We start from the raw sequence: 20,390 nt of genomic DNA, 5'->3' as shown, positions 1-20,390 counted from the left end.
TGGCCACTGGTGTGCAATGGCTGATGGGGGGGGGCAGGCCCACAGATATCGGGTTAAAAATTAGGGAGGTTGAATCTGGTGGCATAGGGCTATAATTTTAGCACTAGGAAGGAGAAACAGGAGGATCAATAGTTTGAGGTTAGCACTGGATAGATACATCAGACCCAATCTCAAAAGAAGCAAAACAAACCTTCAAAAAGGAAGTATTTATATATATATATTTACATATTTTCTAGGACTAGGTAGAGTTTCTTTCCTTTAAAAAATATTTTTCTGTTATTAGAGCATGTGTGTAATGAGGTTTGTATGAGGGTACACATGTGTCATGTTGTACATGTGGAGGTCAGAGGTCAAGTTTGTGGATCAGTTCTCTCCTTTCACTTTTGTGTGGGTTGTGAGCACTGAACTCATGTCATCAGGCTTAGGTGACAAATGCTTTTATCCACATCCACACATCCCCTATCCTCCCATTTGGAGATGGATTCTGACTATACAGCCCAGGTGGACCTCATATTCATGGCAAACAAGTTAACTGTTCTTTTTGTGTATGTGTTTTTGTTTTTCATTAAGTTGCTCACAGCCTTCTTGTCTCTCAGCAAGATATTCCTAGGGAAATTCAATTTCTTGGGTTCATTGTACCCACACTCTAAAAGCCAAGGAAAGGACATAAGTATCTCTTTAGTATATCCTCATTTCTGCCAGGCGGGCTGGTGACACAGGATCATAAGTTTAAGGCTAACTGGGTTACACAGCAAGACCTTGTCTCAAATAACAACAAACCTCAGCAGTGATAGGAATTGAGCCTTCGGCCTCATGAAGCTCTACCACTATGCTATATTCCTAGCCGCCCCCGCCCCCAACCGAAGAAACCACACACACACAAACAAGACAAAATGGGGACAATAAACCTACCTTATAGCAGGGCGTGGTGGCGCACACCTTTAATCCCAGCACTCGGGAGGCAGAGGCAGGCGGATTTCTGAGTTCGAGGCCAGCCTGGTCTACAAAGTGAGTTCCAGGACAGCCAGGGCTATACAGAGAAACCCTGTCTTCGAAAAACCAAAAAAAAAAAAAACAAAAAAAAACCTACCTTATAGCTGAGGATAATAAATGATTTATAATAGCTAAGGAGATTCTTTTAAGTAGATAGTGGTTACGTGTCATGGGTATGCTGTTATGATTAGTGGGCACTTAGGTAATACATGGGGCTATGTTAAATATTTTAAACACTTTTTTTCTCCCCGTTCTTGGAGACAAGGTCTTTTTACAGAGCTCTCGCTGTCCTGGAACTCACTATGTGGACCAGGCTGGCCTCACAGAGATCTGCTTGCCTATGCCTAGTGAGCACTAGGATTAAAGGCCTGCACTACCAGGCGCAGCTACTCTGCTCACTTTAATTAGCCCCTGTGAATAACCCCTTAGGAAAGTTAGGAGAGGTACTGTATCATTTAAAGGGAAACCGATTCTTTTGAGAATGGAGCCGGGCGTGGTGGTGCACACCTTTAATCCCAGCACTTGGGAGGCAGAGGCGGATTTCTGAGTTTGAGGCCAGCCTGGTCTACAGAGTGAGTTTCAGGACAGCCAGGGCTACACAGAGAAACCCTGTCTCGAAAAAAATAGAGAGAGAGAGAGAGAGAGAGAGAGAGAGAGAGAGAGAGAGAGAGAGAATGAATATGAATATGGGTGATTATGCCCCAGGAAAAGACAGCTAGCTTATTTCAAGACATTTCACACCAACGCCTCTGCTCACCTTCTGACTGGCCACTGGCCTTGCCTGCCTCCAGCTCAGATTTCTGCTCCAGGTCTGGCTCAATAAAGAGCCCGAACCAAATTCCCAGAAATGTGCTGCCTTTTTTAATCTAGTCCAGTAGCGACTCCTCCGCACGCCACTTCGGTGCAAAACATCTCTTTGGTTCACCTGCTTCGCCCAATGGCAGGAGCCAGGAAGAGGGACCTTTGGCAAGTAAGAATTCTGGCACCTGCCTGTTGCATCCACCAGGCTACGCCACGGCTCCTAGTGGTCTGTTGAGCCTCTGGGCGGAACTCCAAGACCCTTAGCAGCCTCAGCCCTAGGCCCGCCCCTTCCTTTAGGCCTGATCGTCGAGCGTCAAGTTCACTGAACGCAGCCAATAGGGGACTGTGGCGGCAGAGTGGCGGGAGGTTCGATTGACACTGCCTGGAGGCTGTTAACGCGCGCTTTGGAAAGAGGAAGAATAAGGGGAAAGATACCGGAGTCGCTCTTTGCCTCTCTTCAGCTTCTAAGATTCTTCTCCCAACCTGGATCTTTTACTGGTCCTTCCTGGGTTCCTGTTTAACTTCCCACAAGGCGTTCTGCTTGACCTCCCCTCAGACTGAGGTTTGATGTCGGTCCAGCTCTGGTAAATTCTATCCCCCGCTTAAGAATTCAGGCGTCTCGCCTTCGTACTTAAGACTGTACTTTTTTCGTAGTGTTACCCCCAGGGAAGCAGCCCAGCTAGGGACGTTATTCCAACTCTACTTTGCTCATCTGCAACTTCAATCTGTCTTCTTTCCCATCCTAGATTTAGACGCAGCTCCGCCGGGACTTGGCTTTGGATTTTTTTTTGACCTTGAGGATCTTGGGGACCGACGTTCCTGGTTTGGACCCAAGCCTCATCCCCTGGTTGCATCCCTTCCACTCATACCAACTCTTAAGACTATATTTTCAATGATATAGCAACCTCCTTTTATAGCATCCCCTGGTCCTGCATTCGCTGTTGCTGAGTGCTTTTCACTTAGCTGATGGGTACTTAACAGCTGATGCTTCTGGGTCCAGGATGGTAAGTGTGACCGACCTTAAGCTGACTTAAGGGGCCTGGCTGCAGGATCACTGCAGGAACTCACTTTCTGTTCTCCCTTACAGAGGAGGAGCTTAGCTCCCAGCCAGTTGGCCAGGAGGAAACCAGAAGACAGATCATCTGATGATGACGACTGGCAGCCTGGGACAGTAGTGAGTGTTTAAGGGAATAGGGAAAATGAGGTTTATAGTCATCTTGAGAAAGTACCTTTCATGTGCTTTGAAGATTTTTTTTTTTTTTTTTTTTTTTTGAGATTAGGTTCTCACCAGGTCTGTAGACTGAGGTCTGTCTCCAAGTGCTTTGTGTGGTAGTAGGCATGCACCAGCACACCTGGCACTTAAAGTTTTTTTGAAACAGTGTTTCTCTCTTCTGGAACTCTTATTTGTAGACCAGGCTGGCCTTGAACTCACAGAGGTTCCCTTGCCTCTGCTCCCCAGTGTTGAAATTGAAGGCGTTTGCCACTACGGCCCTGCTTAAGTAAATTTTAATGAAAATTTGCAGTGTACTAAGCAGTGAAGAAGATTAATAAAATTGTTATCCTCCAGGTAGGTTCACTAGAAATGAACACAGTTTCAGTTTTCTTGGTGGGAGGAGTATATCAAAACCAAGGAATGGTAATGTCGGGTTCCAGGCCTGCCAGAAGTGGGTGTGGTGGTGTACTTCTATATTCTGTGTGCTTCCCTAACTACATAGTATATTCAGGCCAGCCTGGAATACATGAAACCCTGCATTTAAAAAAAAAAAAAAAGGATTTTTGCATGTGAGAGCTTTAGGGTTTCTCTGATAGCCCTGGCTGCCCCTGAAACTTGCTCTGTATAGATCAGGCTAGCCTCAGAATTTAGAGACCTGCCTCTGGATTCCAAGATCAGGGATTCATTTGCCACAGTGTCTGGCCAGATGTTTTGTTTGTTTATTTGTTTGTTTTTGTCTATTTTGAGACATGAATTCTGTTATATAGTTCTCTGACTGACTTGGAACTCACTGTGTAGACCAGAGATCCACTTGCCTCTCTGCCTGATGAGTGGAAGGATTAATGGCGTGTGCCACTGTATCTGTTCTTAGAAGGTACTTCTTGTTGGTGTCTGTATATGAGTATTGACCTGTGAAGAGAAGGGCCTGGTAATTGTTTCAGGAGATTCAGATAGCTTGACAAGTTGGTACAAGTATGCTTGTCTGATGGCTTGGCATTTACTTTTTTTAAAACTTATTTTGTAGGGAGTATGCATATGTCATGGCACTGGGTTTGGGACCTAGCTCAGGTTGTCGGGCTCTGAGGCAGGCATCTAAGATTCTATGTTTACTAGCCTCGTCTACCAAGTCAGAAAACTGAAATTTGCTGGACATGGTGGTACACGCCTTTAATCCCAGCACTCAGTGAATTTGAGGCCAGCCTGGAATAAAAACTGGATCCTGGGGGCTGGATAGATGGCTCAGTGGTCTCTGGGGTTGTCCAGGTATTGCAATATAGCTTTCCGTTTCTCTCCGAGACTCCTAAGAAACGCAAGTCCAGCAGTGAGACCCAGGCCCAGTGTTTCCTGTCTCCTTTCCGGAAGCCCTTGACTCAGCTACTCAACCGGCCACCTTGTCTGGATAGCAGTCAACATGTAAGTCACAAGTACAACTGGCCTGTTCTGTGTGTGTGTGTGCCCAGTTCTTTGCCTCAGTAGATTCCTTAGCTGCAATGTGATCAGCTTTTCCGTAGGTTCTGTGTGATGATCTGGGAAGTCTGCTTGAATTGAGTTTTCCCTTGTTTATAATTGTGTGGGTACCAGATCTAATGTGGCTCATTTTCCTAAATAAATGAGAGTCCAAGAGGAAGTTATGACATTGAGCTGGCACTGTATCTAGCTTTCTGTTTTCTTTGTTTCTTTTTCTTTTTGCTTTCTGAGATAGTTTCATGTAGGCCCAGCGTGGCCTTGAACTGTCCAAAATTTCATTTACACACACACACACACACACACACACACACACACACACACACACAATGTATTTTGTCTGAATGTATATCTGTGCATCATGTGTGTCCCTGGTGCCTACAGAGAGAATGCCAGAAGAGTATCAAATCCCCTGGAATTGGACTTACAGTCATTTGTGATCTGCCCAACATCTGGGTGCTGGGATTGAAGCCAGGTCCTCTGGAAGAACAGCTAGTGGTCTCGCTTGGGCCATGAACTCTTAATCTTCCTTCCTCTACCTCCTGGATGTTAGATTACAGGGGTGTGCCAACAGGCTCAGTTTTTCATTGTTTAGAAAGTACTAGAATCCTAAACCTTTTGTTATTTCCTCTAGTAGTCAACCTATCACCATATCAGCATCTTGCATAACTTCTTCCTCCTCTTCTTCTTCTTCCTCCTCCTCTTCCTTTTTTTTTTCCTCCTCCTTCCTTTTTTTTTTTTTTAAGGGTAAGATCTCACAGTAGCCCTGGCTGTCACTGAAAGAGATTTATCTGCCTCTGCCTCCTGAATGGTGGAATTAAAAGTGTGCTCTACCACACCTGACTTTTTTTTTTTTTATTGTTGCACATATGTTCTTATTTGTGTCTGTGAGTGTGTGTGTGTGTGTGTGTGTGTGTGTGTGCACTCATCATCTACGTGTGGAGGTCAGAGGATAACATCTGAGAGTTGATAGCTCTCATTTTACCACATGGATTTCAGGGATTGAATTTAGGTTGCCAAATTTAGTGGCAAGTGCTGACCAGACCAAGGTTTTCTCGTCAAACGTTCTGAGAAATGCTTGGAAGGAGAATGGGAATATACAACTGAATTTAGCCATTTGTATATTCAAAAGTAATTTTGTATGATAGTGAGTGCTGGAAACAGAACCTGGGTCCTCTGTAAGAGCAGCCAGTGCTCCTAACTGCTGAGCTATCTCTCCAGCACTGACTCTTTGCTTTTTATGTTGGGTGTTTGTTTGTTTTTTCTTTAAAACAACAACAACAACAACAACAACAAAAAACCCTGTTAGGTGACCTTTAGTCCCCTGGGACAGTTGTACTGTTAGGTGACCTTCAGTCCCCTGGGACAGTTGTTAGGTGACCTTCAGTTCCCTGGGACAGATGTTAGGTGGTCTTCATTCCCCTGGGACAGTTGTTAGGTGATCTTCAGTCCCCTGGGACAGTTGTCATTAGGCTTTGTTTATGTTGTCTCATGTGTGTCTTGAGTGGCTTTACAGTTTAGATGGAGGTTGAGAATGGCCTAGATTTGAAGTTAACTTCTGATGGTTCTGAAAGGTTATGCCGGTGGGAGGAGTAAGAGATTTCAGTTTAGTGGCCTGTAAGAGAGCCTGGCAGCAGACTGAGGCAGCTCCTGAAAAGTATTTGCTGAATTAGGTCTGCTGGCAGGTGGAGGGAGAAGGCAGGTGGAGAGCTGTGTAGAGGCCTGGAATGGTGAGCTGCTGAGGATGTTTAAATTTATGTATATGTTTGTAGTGTGTGAATACTTGTGTGTGTGTGTGTGTGTGTGTGTGTGTGTGTGTAAACTAGGAGTTACAGATAAACTGGTGAGTGGTAGCACATGCCTTTAGTCCTAGCACTTGGGAGGCAGAGGCCAGCCAGGTCTACAGAATGAGTTCCAGGCCAGCTAGCACTGCACAGAGAAATCCTGTCTTAGAAAAAAACAAAAACAAAAACAACAACAACAATAAAAAGCAGAATAAAAATATATTAGGTGATTGTTGGTACAGAGATATTTGATATCTCAAAGTGTGTATATTGTTAGGGTGAATCTACAGTTGGAAGAGATTTAGGCTTCAGTCCTGGGCCCTGCGGAACTCTAAGCTTTAAGGGCATTTAGGTGGGTTAGGTAGAGATGGGAACATGCATTGGGCTGAGCACGAGATCCCAGAGAAGTGCACTAGTGGGAGAGTGGTCAGGAAAGCATATCTGAGAGGAAAGAATGGTTAGCTTTGCCGGGCGTGGTGGCGCACGCCTTTGGTCCCAGCACTCGGGAGGCAGAGGCAGGCTGATTTCTGAGTTCGAGGCCAGCCTGGTCTACAGAGTGAGTTCCAGGACAGCCAGGGCTATACAGAGAAAAGAGAAACCCTGTCTCGGAAAACCAAAACCGACAACAACAACAATAATAACAACAACAGCAGCAGCAACGAAAAAGAACAAGCAGGGGTGGAGCAGTGGAGATGGAGAGATGGATGTAACTGCCCCTTGAATCTGCTGACATGGAAAACTGGGGGCTGTGGAGGATGTTCTGTCCTCCTCCCATCAGAAGGAAAGGACATCGTAGAGCACCATCCTCCAAGTGAAGTAGCCACCCACCATCTTCATTAGATAAGCTGTAGATAGGGCTTGGGCACTGGTGAGATGCTCTGTAAAGAGGAGGGAGATGGGTTGGGAGACAGGGATTGGGTTCCAGCCACTCCATTAGTATGCAGCTCTGCTCTAATTGGCTGTGTTCTGGGAAGCGCTAGAGTATTTAGGCTGGGGAATAGTGAACAGAGAAGGGCTCCATCATCCATGCGGGTGAGGACTTCCCAGTGTTGTTGCTTCGGCGGCACCCATGCTCCTGCCAGTAGCCCATCCTCTGTGCCCTGTAGGTAAGCCAGATAAACTCATTGGTTTCCTAGGGTAAACTTTAGTGGGGCTTGGCTGGTTGTGAGGAGGAGGCAGTAGACATTGCTCCCCAGGGAAAGAATTCGCAAAATATATGGTATAAATTATCTGCAACTAGTAGAACAAGAGAATGAGGGCATTCCTGTGCCACGTTTGGTGTTGTAGACCAGATCCCCAAGGGCCTAGTCTTGCCAGGTCCTGCTGCCACTAGCTAACAGATATTTTGGCTTCATAAATGTGAACATCCCAGAGAGTAATACAGCCTGTTCTTTGCCCTATAGATCCTATGGCTTCTGAATTCTATTGGATTATTGGATTTTTTTTTTTTTAAAGATTTATTTTATTTATATGAGCACACTGTATCTCTCTTCAGACACACCAGAAGAGGGCATCAGATCCCATTACAGATGGTTGTGAGCCACCATGTGGTTGCTGGGAATTGAACTCATGACCTCTGGAAGAGCAGTCAGTGCTCTTAACCGCTGAGCCATCTCTCCAGCCCTGAATTTTTTTTTTTTTTTTTAATTTGGAGTATGAATTCTTGGTTACTCAAACCCTAAATCAAACCCTTTTACCCTGATTTATGTACTTAATGAGTCTTGAGGGGACTGGCCTGGAACTGTGTAGAGCAGGCAGGCTTGAACTCAGAGCTGCCTGTCTCTTAAGTACTAGGAATCATGCATGTGCTACCATACCTCATGCTAATAATCTTAAAAATAATTTTTCAGTTTTAGAATTAATGTCAAAATCTAATAAGAATTCATTTCCTGCTTTTTTTGTGATTTGATTTAGAAATTTTATATATATGTATAAATAAAATAGTAAATCATATATATATAAAATAGTAAATCATATATATATATATATATATATATATATATACATATTATATATATATCATGTATGTCTGTGCACCACGTGTGTGCCTAGTGCCTGCAGAGGTCAGAAGACGGCAAGAGATCTCCTAGACTCAGCGGTTAAGAGCACTGACTGCTCTTCCAAAGGTCCTGAGTTCAAATCCCAGCAACCACATGGTGGCTCACAACCATCTGTAATGAGATTTGACACCCTCTTCTGATGTGTCTGAAGACAGCTACAGTGTAGTTACATAAAATAAAGAAATAAATCTCTAAAAAAAAAAAAAAGAAGAGATCTCCAAGAGCTGGAGTTAAGGATGGTTGTGAGCCACGATGCGGTTCTGGGACTTGAACCTGGTGCTATGCAAAAGCAACAAGTATTCTTTTTGTTGTTTGCTTGTTTTGAGACAGGGTTTCTCTGTGTAGTCTTGGCTGTCTTGGACCAGGATGGCCTCAAATTCAGAGATTCTCCTACCTGTCTCCTGAGTACTGGGGTTAAAGACTTGTGCAGCCAGTGCTCTCAATTTCTGAGCCATTGCTTCAGCATCCCCAGCACACGCGTGCATGCGCACGCGCACACACACACACACACACACACACACACACACACTTTTTTTTTTTAAGTCTTTGTAGCCCTAGATCAGACTGGCCTCAAACTTACAGAGATCTGTCTGCTTCTGCCTAAAGGAAGTATCTTGTTGGCATCTTTTTGTTGTCTCAATTGGAGCCTGGATCATAGTTGCAGGTGTGAGCTACTGCTCTATACTCGATAGTGATGGCAGGGAATAGAAACTTGTTAGGTACGGAAGGGACCCCAAAGCAGGAGTTCCATTCCCTGCTGGAGGCCAGAAATGGCAAAGAAGTTGTGGTTTCTGTTTGCTGTTACCTCCCTGCACATCTGCCTTCAGGCTGTAGATTTCTATGACTGAACTGGAAGAGGCATCTAGATTGACATATTCATCCCCTGTCTCATGCCTCACCCTCATTTCTGCCATAAATTCTTTGAGATACTCCCAGCCTAGGAGCTTCAGTGGTACCTTATATCTTGAGATCCCCCTGCTCTATTGGATCTCTGCCACTCCCTCTCCTTTTCTCCCTCCCTCTCTCTCATCCTTCTTGGGCTCCCCACCATGAATCTATGTTAACTTTCCCTCTAAAACTCACCCTCTGGGGCTGAAGAGATGGCTCAACAGTTAAGAGAAGTGGAAAGGACCTGAGCTTGGTTCCCAGAACCCTTGAGGCAGCTCACCCATCTGTCACTCCAACTCAAGGGATCTAGCATCCTCTTCTGGCCGCTGTGGGCACCAGGCATCCACACAGTGCACTTAAATATATTCAGGCCAAACATTCATGCATATTAAAATAAATAAGTCTTAAAAAAATCCTCACCCTCTCTGTCTGAGAATGTAGTTGTTTGAACTTTCAAGATACCCTGAAAACTGCTGTCTCAGGGTGGCTCGGTGGTCGCCAGGTTCTCTGGGATACTTGTCCCTAAGTAAAGCTCACTAAGAGCTGAGAATGGCTTTGAAATGGCACTCAAGACACCCCACTGTTTCTGTAATGTTAACATTTTTTTTCTAAAGGTATTGTCTCATGTAGCCTCACTTAAGGCCTAGCTTGCTAGCACTTTTCTTCTTTCCTCTCATTTTCTTTCCTCCTTTGTTTGGTTGTTCCTTCCTTTTTTTTTTTTTCTTTTTCAAGACAGGGTTTCTTTGAGTGGCCCTGGCTGTCCTAGAACTTGCTCTGTGCACCAGGTGGGCCTCAAATTCAGAGAAACCCACCTCCTCCGCCTCCCAAGTGCTGGGATTAAAGGTGTGTGATGTAAACTTTTTTGTTATTGTTTTTATTAATGATTATTATAACTACAGTATTCATATTCATGCTAATTAAGAAATCATGTCCAGGTGGTCGTGATGCACGCCTTGAATCCCAGCACTCAGGAAGCAGAGGCAGGTGGATCTTTGTAAATTCAAGGCCAGCCTGGTCTACGGACTGAGTTCCAGGAAAAGCCAGGGATACACGGAGAAACCCTGTCTTGAAAAACCAAAAAAGGAAAACCCCAAATTTAGTCAGAGCCAGGCATGTTTGCATACACCTAAAATCCCAGCAGTCTAGAAGCTGATGCAGGAGGATTGTGAGTTTAAGGCCAAACTGGACAATATATGGATCTCTAGGCTAGCCTCAAAGTAGTTAGTGTCGCTGTTACAAAAAACAAAAATGTTCTTCAGATGCAAATAAGTGAGATTTCTCTTTTGTCACATTATTTAGTGATGGTCTCTTACCCATTCTTTCATTAGACCACAAAAAATACATTTTTGGGGAGGGTGTATGTGAAAACATTGAGCCTCCAGAAATTTATAATGTGTATATGTAAAGAAATAAGTTAGAATGTGAAGGTAAACATTTCACAGCAAGATAGGCTTGCCTTTGTGTCTGTTAAATTACATTTTGGCAGAAAGGAGGTTTTTCATTCCTCTTTTTCCTGTAATGTAGCCCCGTTAGCAGTCCAGATATGGTGGTTCATGCCTGGAAGGCTAATGCTTGGGGGTGGGGGGGTGGAGGCAGGAGGAGTGTTGTGAGTTTCAGGGCAGCTTGGGCTACAGAGTGAGACCCTTTCTCCAAAAATGCAATAAAACCAGGGCTGCCAAGATGTTTCGGTGTGTATAGTGCCTGGCAGCAAGCCCGATGGACCCGTATGGTTGGAGACGAGACTGCACAGAGTACGTCGTCCTCCATAGCACACACAGAACCACACCTTTAGCGTGCTTGCTCTGATTTCTCCTCTGGTATTGCCAAGGTTGACAAGCTATTGTAATTCTCTGAATAATCCAGATGTGTACAGATAAAGATCAAACTTTACTGGGAGTTGACATTTAATTCTTCATTAATTCTCTTGTCTGAGAACCCCCTCCTGCTTCTTCCCTCAGTTCTGCCTCATATTCTGTTGAGTCGTCTGGATTTCAGGCTAGCCCACACTGAGTCTTCCTTTCTAGGGCCCGCGTGTGTTTACTTTGTGCACTTTTGTCCTAACTGGCTTTTGTTGTTGTTATGATGAGCTTATCTCTCTTCATGACCCTTTAGCATGTTATTCCCCGTCTTGGACGGTGCTTCCATGGCAGGAAGCACTCACTGGCTTTGGGCTGAGATGCATGGCCTTAAGTAAAAGGTTCATAAGTAAGAGATCATGAGTAGATTTCCCATTTATCATAGCTGTGTATTGTGTGTGTGTATGTATATGTGTGACTGCAGGTGTGTGTGCTGTGGCGCTTGTGGAAGTCAGAGGATAGTGTATGGGGATTTGTTCTCTCACTGTGAATCCTGGCGGCCAACTTAGTTTGTTGAGTGTGGTAGCAAGTACCTTCATTTACTTGTCTGTTTGTGTGTGTGTGTGTGTGTGTGTGTGTGTGTGTATGTGTGTGTGTGTGTAAATGTATGCAATGTGTGTATGGGTGCCATCAGAGGCCAGATGAGGGCGTTGGGTCTGGAGCTGGAATTCCTGATAGTTGTAAACCTTCCCAAACTGAACTTGAGTCCCAGAAAAGCAGGAAGCACTCTTAACTGTTGTGGTGTTTCTCCAGGCATTTTACCGCCTAACCCCTTTTTTGAAACAGGGTCTCATGTAGCTCATGCTGGCCTCAAAACCCTTGTGTAGCTAAGGGTGATCTTGAGCTCCTAGTCTTCTTGCCTCTTCCTCTCAAATTCTGGAAATAGGTATGAGCTACCACACCTGGCTTAACTTTCTTTTTGGGACAAGGTTGTACCCAGGCTGGCTTCAGTCTCAGTGAGGTCCTTTACTAGTCTGCCTGGAATAACAGGAGCCTGTGGACCTCATAGGGGTCTTAGTGAGGATTAAATTATGATAGGAAATTAGATGTAGTACATGCTTAATCTCAGTACTCAGGAAGCTGAAGCAGGATTGAAAGTTTGAGATCAGCTTGACTGGGGAGCATAGGGAAGGCTGTCTTGGCCCTGCCTCCCAAATTGTGATAGGATGATGATAGAGACTTAGCTCTTAGCCATCATTGTCATATTTCTCTGTTAATATTTTACTGATGTTTCTGCTTATATTACTTCTAATCTTTGGGCTGTTTAATTTTCAAGGAAGCTGATAAGGATTTATGAAAAGAAAAGCGTTAGCAGAAATAATACAGCAACAGATGAATTTGGGACTCGAAGGCTAGCCTGGTATTGTAGTGACAAAACACCAATACACATAACATTTATAATTTAATAAAATTAAAAAAAACTTGAAGTGGTCATGTAAGATCGTTGGTTTATAACATTTTCAACAGTTTTGAATTTCTGTTTTTCCTTTTTAGGAAGCATTTATTCGAAGTATTTTGTCAAAGCCTTTCAAGGTCCCCATTCCAAATTATCAAGGTAAAATGGAGACTTTATGGATTTTCTTATTTGGTTAGTTATTTGTTTTGTTTTTCAAGTTTATTGTGTGTTTTGGTTGAGAAAGGGTCTCTGTGTGTGACCCTGGATGGCCTGGAACTTGTTCTGTAGACAGGGTCTCTGTGTGTGACCCTGGATGGCCTGGAACTTGTTCTGTAGACTAGGCTGACTGGCTTTGAACTTAAAGAGATCTGCCTGCCTCTGTCCCTTCAGTGTGAGTGTATGTCATGTGGCCTTGTGTGTGTGTGTGTGTGTGTGTGTGTGTCTCCACCCAAGGTCCGAGGTATTGGACCCCTGAAGCTGTAGTTACATGAAATTGTGACTTGCTTGACATGGGTGCTGGAAATCACACAGAGATTCTTTGGAAGAGCAATGCATGCTCCTAATTGCTGAGACATCACCAGCATCCATTTGTTTAATGCAGGCTTTTGTTACGTAACTCAGAGTGGCCTCAGTCACAGCAATTCTCCTGCCTCAAGATTCTGAGTAATGGAATTACAAGCATGTGCCACTGTGCCTGGCACATCATTACATCATTTCAGGGTTTATTTGTTTGTTTGTGTAATTTGTGCCTGAATACATTGAAGATGTGTATGTGTGTGTGTGTGTGTGTGTATATATATATATATATATATATGCTAGTCTAGGAATTAAAGGTGTCAGTCTATTGGTAAATATGTTTGATGTCCTCCTGAGGCTATGAAGGCTATATTGCATTTGGCAAGGACTGCCAAGACTAATTGCCCTTATTTTCTTAGAGGGGCATGTCATTGCTCAGAAATCTTTTGGTGGGCCCGGTGGGCCTGGTGGTCAGGGCCTTCATTCAGTTCAGCATGTTCATTGTTAGTTCCTTTATAACAGTGACTGTGGGAGGTCTCATTCCCACAATTTTCCTTTGTCTTGTTTAGGACATTGCATTGTGCCTGAACTGGGACCGGGGAGGGGAGTGGCCAGCTTTCAAATTCTCATATATGAAAAGCCTCTGTTGAGTTTTATACTTTTGGCTTGCGATGAACTTGATAAAGCCCTCCACAAGTTTGTATTTGAATGTGAGAAATAAATTAGGAAAAGCTTGAGGGTTGAAGAGATAGTGGTTAGATAAAGATGTGTAAATGGTTTGAAGAAGTTATGGGAAAAAGGTGGGGGATCCTGAAAACTTACTCGAGGGATGGGTCACATTGGGCCTGCTAGAGTGGCTGAATAAATAAACATAGAAGGTTGGCTTACAGGTTGGTTGCTGATTTCTAGGTCCCCTGGGCTCTCGTGCATTAGGCCTGAAAAGGGCTGGAGTTCGTCGTGCCCTTCATGACCCTCTGGAAGAAGGTGCCTTGGTTCTCTATGAGCCTCCCCCACTCAGCGTCCATGACCAACTGAAGCTTGACAAGTATGCACATTGGTCTTTTTTGAGTGCTTCTGGCCTGCTGTAACTGGATATGCCTAGGAGGATGGCGTGATTTTTTTTTTTCCTCCTTTGGGATTGACATAGATTTTCTGAGCTGTCATGACAACTGTGGTATACTGAGAGCAAGTGGTTGGGAGGGAGATTGTCAGTGAGAGAGTGTGGTTGTGTTCTGGTTATGGGGTTCCTCACTACCTTCTGCTATGCTCATTGGGAAGGGCAGGTGATGAGGTAAGGACAGGAGTCTCACCCGTTCTAAACCTTCTGACTCCTAGAGCAGGACCTCACTGTGGTTTATCACCTGATGGAGAGGTGTTATCTGGGGCCTCTGGGTCAGTAGAGGGTACCACTTTCCTTGCCTGAGTCTGATCAATATGGTTTTGTTTTGTTTTTTGTGCTGTATTTCTCAGGGAAAAACTCCCTGTTCACGTGGTTGTTGATCCTATTCTCAGTAAGGTGTTGCGGCCTCATCAGAGAGAGGTAAATGAGAGTCAGAGGGAGGGTGTGGGAGTCTGGGGGCTAACTGGGTGCCAACGTGGACTAAACGGTGTTACTCATCAGGGAGTGAAGTTCCTATGGGAGTGTGTCACCAGTCGTCGAATTCCTGGAAGCCATGGCTGCATCATGGCCGATGAGATGGGCCTGGGGAAGACACTACAGTGCATCACATTGATGTGGACACTTTTACGCCAGAGCCCAGAATGCAAGCCAGAAATCGAGAAGGCAGTGGTGGTGTCACCTTCCAGTCTGGTGAAGAACTGGTACAATGAGGTTGAGAAATGGCTTGGAGGGAGGATTCAACCTCTGGCCATCGACGGAGGCTCGAAGGACGAGATAGACCGAAAACTGGGTATGGAGCCTTAACAAACATGGCTGTACTCTTCCGCCCAGGATTTTTACTTGTGTGTCCACTTGTGGGCAGCATTGAAGGCAGTGTGGGGACAAGTGGGGAAATTGCCATTGGAAAACAGCTGAAGTACTGACAGTTCTTTCTAGGCTGTGTTAAACAGCCATGGGTCTGTTTTTCTTTAAGCTCCTCTGATGTGTTCTCTGCAACCTCTCTGTTGTAGAAGGATTCATGAACCAGCGTGGAGCTAGAGTGCCTTCCCCCATCCTCATCATTTCCTATGAGACTTTCCGCCTGCATGTTGGAGTTCTTAAAAAAGGAAATGTTGGACTGGTCATTTGTGACGAGGTACTTAATGCTTGGTAGTCTGGGTGGGAGACATTTGGGATGTCAGTCTTCACTAATTATTCCTGCCCCAGTACTCCCCCAGTTACTGGGGAGTGCTGAGAACAGAGAGTGCCGCACTGAAGGGCATAAGTGAGTGGAGTCTATGACACCAGCTTGCCAAAAGAGGGATGAAACAGTGCGTCCCTCCTAATGCCAGCACTCTTGAAGCAGAGACAGATGGATCTCTGTGTTTGTGTCTTGGCTTACTGTAATGAGTTCTAGGCCAGCCAAGGCTACATAATGAGACCCTATCTCAAACAAACAAAACTGAGGAGAGTTTAGAAACTGTGGGCAAATTAGTATTTTTCTCCCTCTAAATAGTAATATTAAACCAGAGAAGGCGTTTGGGAAGATTGGGAGGGATGTGCAGTGAGAGATGGCACAGTGTCTAAGGGAATAGGTTTTAGAATTGTTAGAGACCTTTATTCAGATCCTGGCCCTGTCACTTACCAGTAGTGTGACCTTATTCTCAAGTCGTTTAACCATGTGAGATGCTTTTTCTGCATCAGGAAAATATTGATCATACCTGCCTCAGGATTATTGTGAGGATTTAGTAAATTAATTGGGGAAACTCTTATCGCAGGGCCTGGTGTCTCCTTAGCCTTGGTAAAGCTGATCTTTATTCTAGGTTAAGAATGCTTGGATGATTAGAAGCACAAAAATGAGAGTTTTACATAGTATGGCACAAGCCTAGAGTTCTAGAAACTCAAGAGGTTGAGGAGGAAGATCAAGAATTCATGTCAGGCCGGGCCTGGTGGCGCAGGCCTTTAATCCCAGCACTCGGGAGGCAGAGGCAGGTGGATTTCTGAGTTCAAGGCCAGCCTGGTCTACCAAGTGAGTTCCAGGACAGCCAGAGCTATACAGAGAAACCCTGTCTCGAAAAACCAAAAAAAAAAAAAGAATTCATGTCAGGGGCTTGTGAGATGACTCAGCGGGTAAGAGCACTGACTGCTCTTCCTAAGGTCCTGAGTTCAAATCCCAGCAACCACATGGTGGCTCATTGCCCCCCCACCGCCACCCCCATATTTGACACCCTCTTTTGGCATGTCTGAAGACAGCTACAGTGTACTTATGTATAATAATAAATAACTCTTTGGGACTGAGTGAGTAGAGTTGACTGGAGCGAGCGGGGCTGACTGGAGCAAGCAGAGGTTCTAAAAAAATTCAATTCCCAACAACCACATGAAGGCTCATAACCATCTGTACAGCTACAGTGTACCCATATACCTAAAATAAATAAATATTTTTTTTAAAAAGAGTTCATGTCAGGGGCTTGAGAGATGGTTCGAAAGCAGAGTATTCACTCATTGTGACTGTTGTGTGCTCAGGGTCAGGCATACACAGTAGACACACATATCCTACCTTAGCCGCTATATACTTGTATTAGGAGGGGTTGCCTATTAGGGCATCAGGAAGCTCACTGGTAAATCAATAACAGACTTTTCATAAAGATAAAAGGCTAACTGGGAAATAGCTCATAGCTAGCAAACATGGTCTCCAAAAGTAAGCTGTTTTATCACCAAGTAGGGTGACTGATAGGATCCAGATCGAGGTCGAAGGATTGTATCCGAGAAAGGAAACTGAAGCTCCTGTTCCCTGGGAGCCTCTAGGTTTATTTATTTTGCCGTAGATAGGGCCTTATTCTCCTCCAGGCTAGACTCACACTTGGAGCAGTGTTCTTGCTGGGGTTATGGGCCTGGGTCACCAAACCTAGCTCAGAGCTCAGAAGCTGTTGTTTTTCTTTTTCTTTTTAATCTGATAGTCATGATAATACCTGTCTGGAGCCTCAGTGACGGGTGGGTCCAGTAGGAGCTAGAGTTGTCTGTCCCATCCACAGAGACTCACAGACTAAGGTTCATTCATTAGATCTCATCTAAGTTCCTGTTATGGGCCAAGCCCTTGGCATTCTATGATGCCATTTTTTCAGGAAGCTGAATTGTTAATGACCATTAAAAGTTAAAATTTTATGTTTAATTCTTTCTTAGATGAACCTTAATTTATTTTACATTCAACTAATAGTCACTGAGTAGTATTTTGTGTATCACTGTATTCTGTGAAGTGAAAGTATTGTAAAATTAAATATGTGGATCTGCTTTTAGAAGTTCATGTTGGGGGCTGGAGAGATGGCTCAGTGGTTAAGAGCACTGAGTTCAATCCCCTGCTACCACATGGTGGCTCCCAACCATCTGTAATGGGATCAGATGCCCTCTTCTGGTGTGTCTGAAGACAGTGACAGTGTTCTCATATACATAAAGTAAATAAATCTCTAAAAAAAGAAGTTCATGTCTAGTTGAGGCTTTGTAAATAACAGTGGATGAGAGGCAAGATACACAGTGCACAGACTTTGGAGGTAACAGACCTGGGTTTTAGATAGAGCTCTGTTAGCTTCCATAGTGTGATGTGGGGGGAGGGTTACCTAAAAACTGAGCTTGAATTTTTTCATTTCTAAACAGTATAATTTCCATTTGTTGTATGGATTGTGAGGGAGTCAGGGAAGAGTGGTTTAATACCACCATCAAAGTCAGACCGAATAGAACAACGGATTTGCTCGCTTATTCTTTCACTGGCAGTTGAGGTTGTTTCGTAAGTGAGTGAGTGAGTGTGTGTGCTAGCGTGAGGCTTTTCCAGCTTGGAACTGAGAGGAAGCTGCGTTTACAGAGACCATTGGGTTGCTCTTGGTCACATGGTCCTGAGAAAAGAAAAGCCTTTTCTACTTGAAAATAAATGCTTTCAAGAGAAGTTATAGAGATGGCTGCAGGGAGGACAGGTTAGGGAAGAGCTGTAGGACTGTGAAGGGAAGATCTTTGTGTGTATACACATATATAGTATTATAATATTTAATATATGTTTAATATATATTAAACATTAGATAACATAATGCATATTATACAGTATATTATGTAGTTATACATAATATATTAATTATGTATTAACAACATAATTATGTAATAAATTATCATTATATAACAATTGTATATTATACATAATAGTTATGTAATGCTTTGTATATATTACTATATTACAATAGATATTAGCTATATGAACTCTGCCTGAAGGTGGAGTACAGCTGAGTTCTACTAGCATTCATGGCTCAAACAAGACATTGAGAGGCCCGGCTCTGAAAGCTCTGGGTTAGTTGAACTGGCGGGGAGGGGTGGGATTCCCCAAATGTCCGCGAGAGATTGGGTGAGTAGTAGTTTGACATGGAAGATTAGGAGGGAACAGAGGGAATTCTTGCTCTTTTGGAGATAGCATTGGTCCACCTTGTGAGCCAAATGCCTCTCTCCAACCCATTAGGTGAAGAATGTTATGCTGGCATGCCTGGTTCCTGCAACTTTGGGACCTGTAATGTCTGTGACTCTATCTGCAGACTTCGTTATCATTTAATGTTATCGTTTAAGAATATGAAATCATCCTGAGTGAGACTTAATTATCTTGCAGGGCCACAGGCTAAAGAACTCTGAGAATCAGACTTATCAGGCTCTGGACAGCTTGAATACCAGCCGGCGGGTGCTCATCTCCGGGACCCCCATCCAAAATGATTTGCTGGAATATTTCAGCTTGGTGCACTTTGTAAATTCAGGCATTTTGGGTAAGCAATTCTGCCTGCTTTGTCCTTAGAGTGTAACTTCAGCTAAGAAGATTAAGGAGACATTTTCAAATTGGTTTGGATCACCAGACACTCTTGTCCAAGAGTAGCCAAGCCATAGCAGAGTAGATACCTGTATCTCAGCACCTGGAGATGCTGGCAAGAGGACCGGGAGGAGTTCAGGTATTTGAAGCTACATAGGGTATTTGAAGCCTATCTGGACTACATTAGATTTTTTTTTCTCAAATAAGAAAAAGTGGGGCTGGTGAGATGGCTCAGTGGATAAGAGCACCTGACTGCTCTTCCAAAGGTCCAGAGTTCAAATCCCAGCAACCACATGGTGGCTCATAACCATCCATAACAAGATCTGATGCCCTCTTCTGGAGTGTCTGAAGTCAGCTACAGTGTACTTACATATAATAAATAAATAAATCTAAAAAAAAAAAAAAAATTAAAAAAAAAAAGAAAAAGTGGGTTGGGAGGCAAAGCTGTTGGATGGCTGTAACTGTGGAGCTACTCAGGAGGACCCACTTGCGCCATCTGTCTTGTACAGAGGCAGTGTTAGCTATGTAGGGATGGTTAGATTATGTGTGATATATGTTAGTGTGGGCGCCTATGTGTAAGGTCTCTTTGATTACTCTCTGCTTTAGTTTTTTAAAATTTTAAATTATTTTTTAAAGGATTTTTAAATGTATTTTTAAAAATTTGTATTTGTGTAACTGTCTTGCCTGCATGTATGTATGTACACCACCACATGTGTGCCTGTTTCCCATGGCCTCAGATCTCCTGGCATTACAGGCGTACAGGTGGTTGTTAGTCACTGTGTAGGTTCTGTGAACTGAATCAGGGTCTGTTGCATTAGGAACAGATGCTCTTAACTGCTGAGGTATCTCTCTTGCCCTTTATATTTAACACTTTTAATTATGTATATCTGTGTGTATCTGTGTGGGTTTATGTGCATTTAGTAATTGCCCACAGAGTTCAGAAGCGTGTTAGATCCCCTGGAGCTGGAGTTGTAGGCTGTTGTAATCATGTTTGTGTGTTCATGTGAGCTTTCCAGAGCTGGAGTTGAAATATCTTTCCCAATTGCTCTTCGTCTTCTTTTCTTTCCTTTCGTTTTTTGGGACAGGCTTTCTCTGTGTTTCTGTCCTGGCTCTTTTGGACCTCGCTCTGTAGACCAGGTTGGCTTCAAACTTAGAGGTCCAACTGCCTCTGCCTCCTAAATGGCATTAAGAGTGGGATTAAGAACTGGGCAGTGGTGGCTCATGCCTTTAATCCCAGCAGAGGAGGCAGAGGCAGGCAGATTCTGAGTTTGAGGACAGCCAGGGCTACACAGAGAAACCCTGTCTCGAACCGCCCCCCCCTCCCCAAAGTTTAAGAGTGGGATTAAGAGTATGCTACCGGGTTGGTGAGATGGCTCAGCGGGTAAGAGCACCCAACTGCTCTTCCAAAGGTGCAGAGTTCAAATCCCAGCAACCACATGGTGGCTCACAACCATCCTTAACAAGATCTGATGCCCTCTTCTGGAGTGTCTGA

The 20,390-nt window shown here is 44.1% G+C and overlaps 1 protein-coding gene across 1 annotated transcript in view; it reads left to right on the top strand.

Moving 5' to 3' along the window:
* The first annotated feature begins 2,555 nt into the window (after positions 1–2,555).
* The window catches only part of Rad54l (RAD54 like), a 26,428-nt gene continuing 8,593 nt past the window's right edge, over positions 2,556–20,390 (top strand). Inside the window, exons 1-9 of the mRNA XM_029539661.1 lie at positions 2,556–2,798; positions 2,882–2,968; positions 4,304–4,420; positions 12,554–12,614; positions 13,881–14,016; positions 14,442–14,511; positions 14,593–14,881; positions 15,102–15,226; positions 18,707–18,857. Coding sequence (XP_029395521.1) covers positions 2,796–2,798; positions 2,882–2,968; positions 4,304–4,420; positions 12,554–12,614; positions 13,881–14,016; positions 14,442–14,511; positions 14,593–14,881; positions 15,102–15,226; positions 18,707–18,857 — 1,039 coding nt within the window. The 5' untranslated portion in view covers positions 2,556–2,795. The remainder of the gene's footprint in view (positions 2,799–2,881; positions 2,969–4,303; positions 4,421–12,553; positions 12,615–13,880; positions 14,017–14,441; positions 14,512–14,592; positions 14,882–15,101; positions 15,227–18,706; positions 18,858–20,390) is intronic.

This window comes from Mus pahari, chromosome 6, assembly GCF_900095145.1.
Source record: "Mus pahari chromosome 6, PAHARI_EIJ_v1.1, whole genome shotgun sequence".
In the NCBI taxonomy this organism is placed as follows: Eukaryota; Metazoa; Chordata; class Mammalia; order Rodentia; family Muridae; genus Mus; species Mus pahari.
The sequence above is the reverse complement of the archived record's forward strand: the minus strand, read 5'-3'. Positions and strand labels throughout refer to the sequence as shown.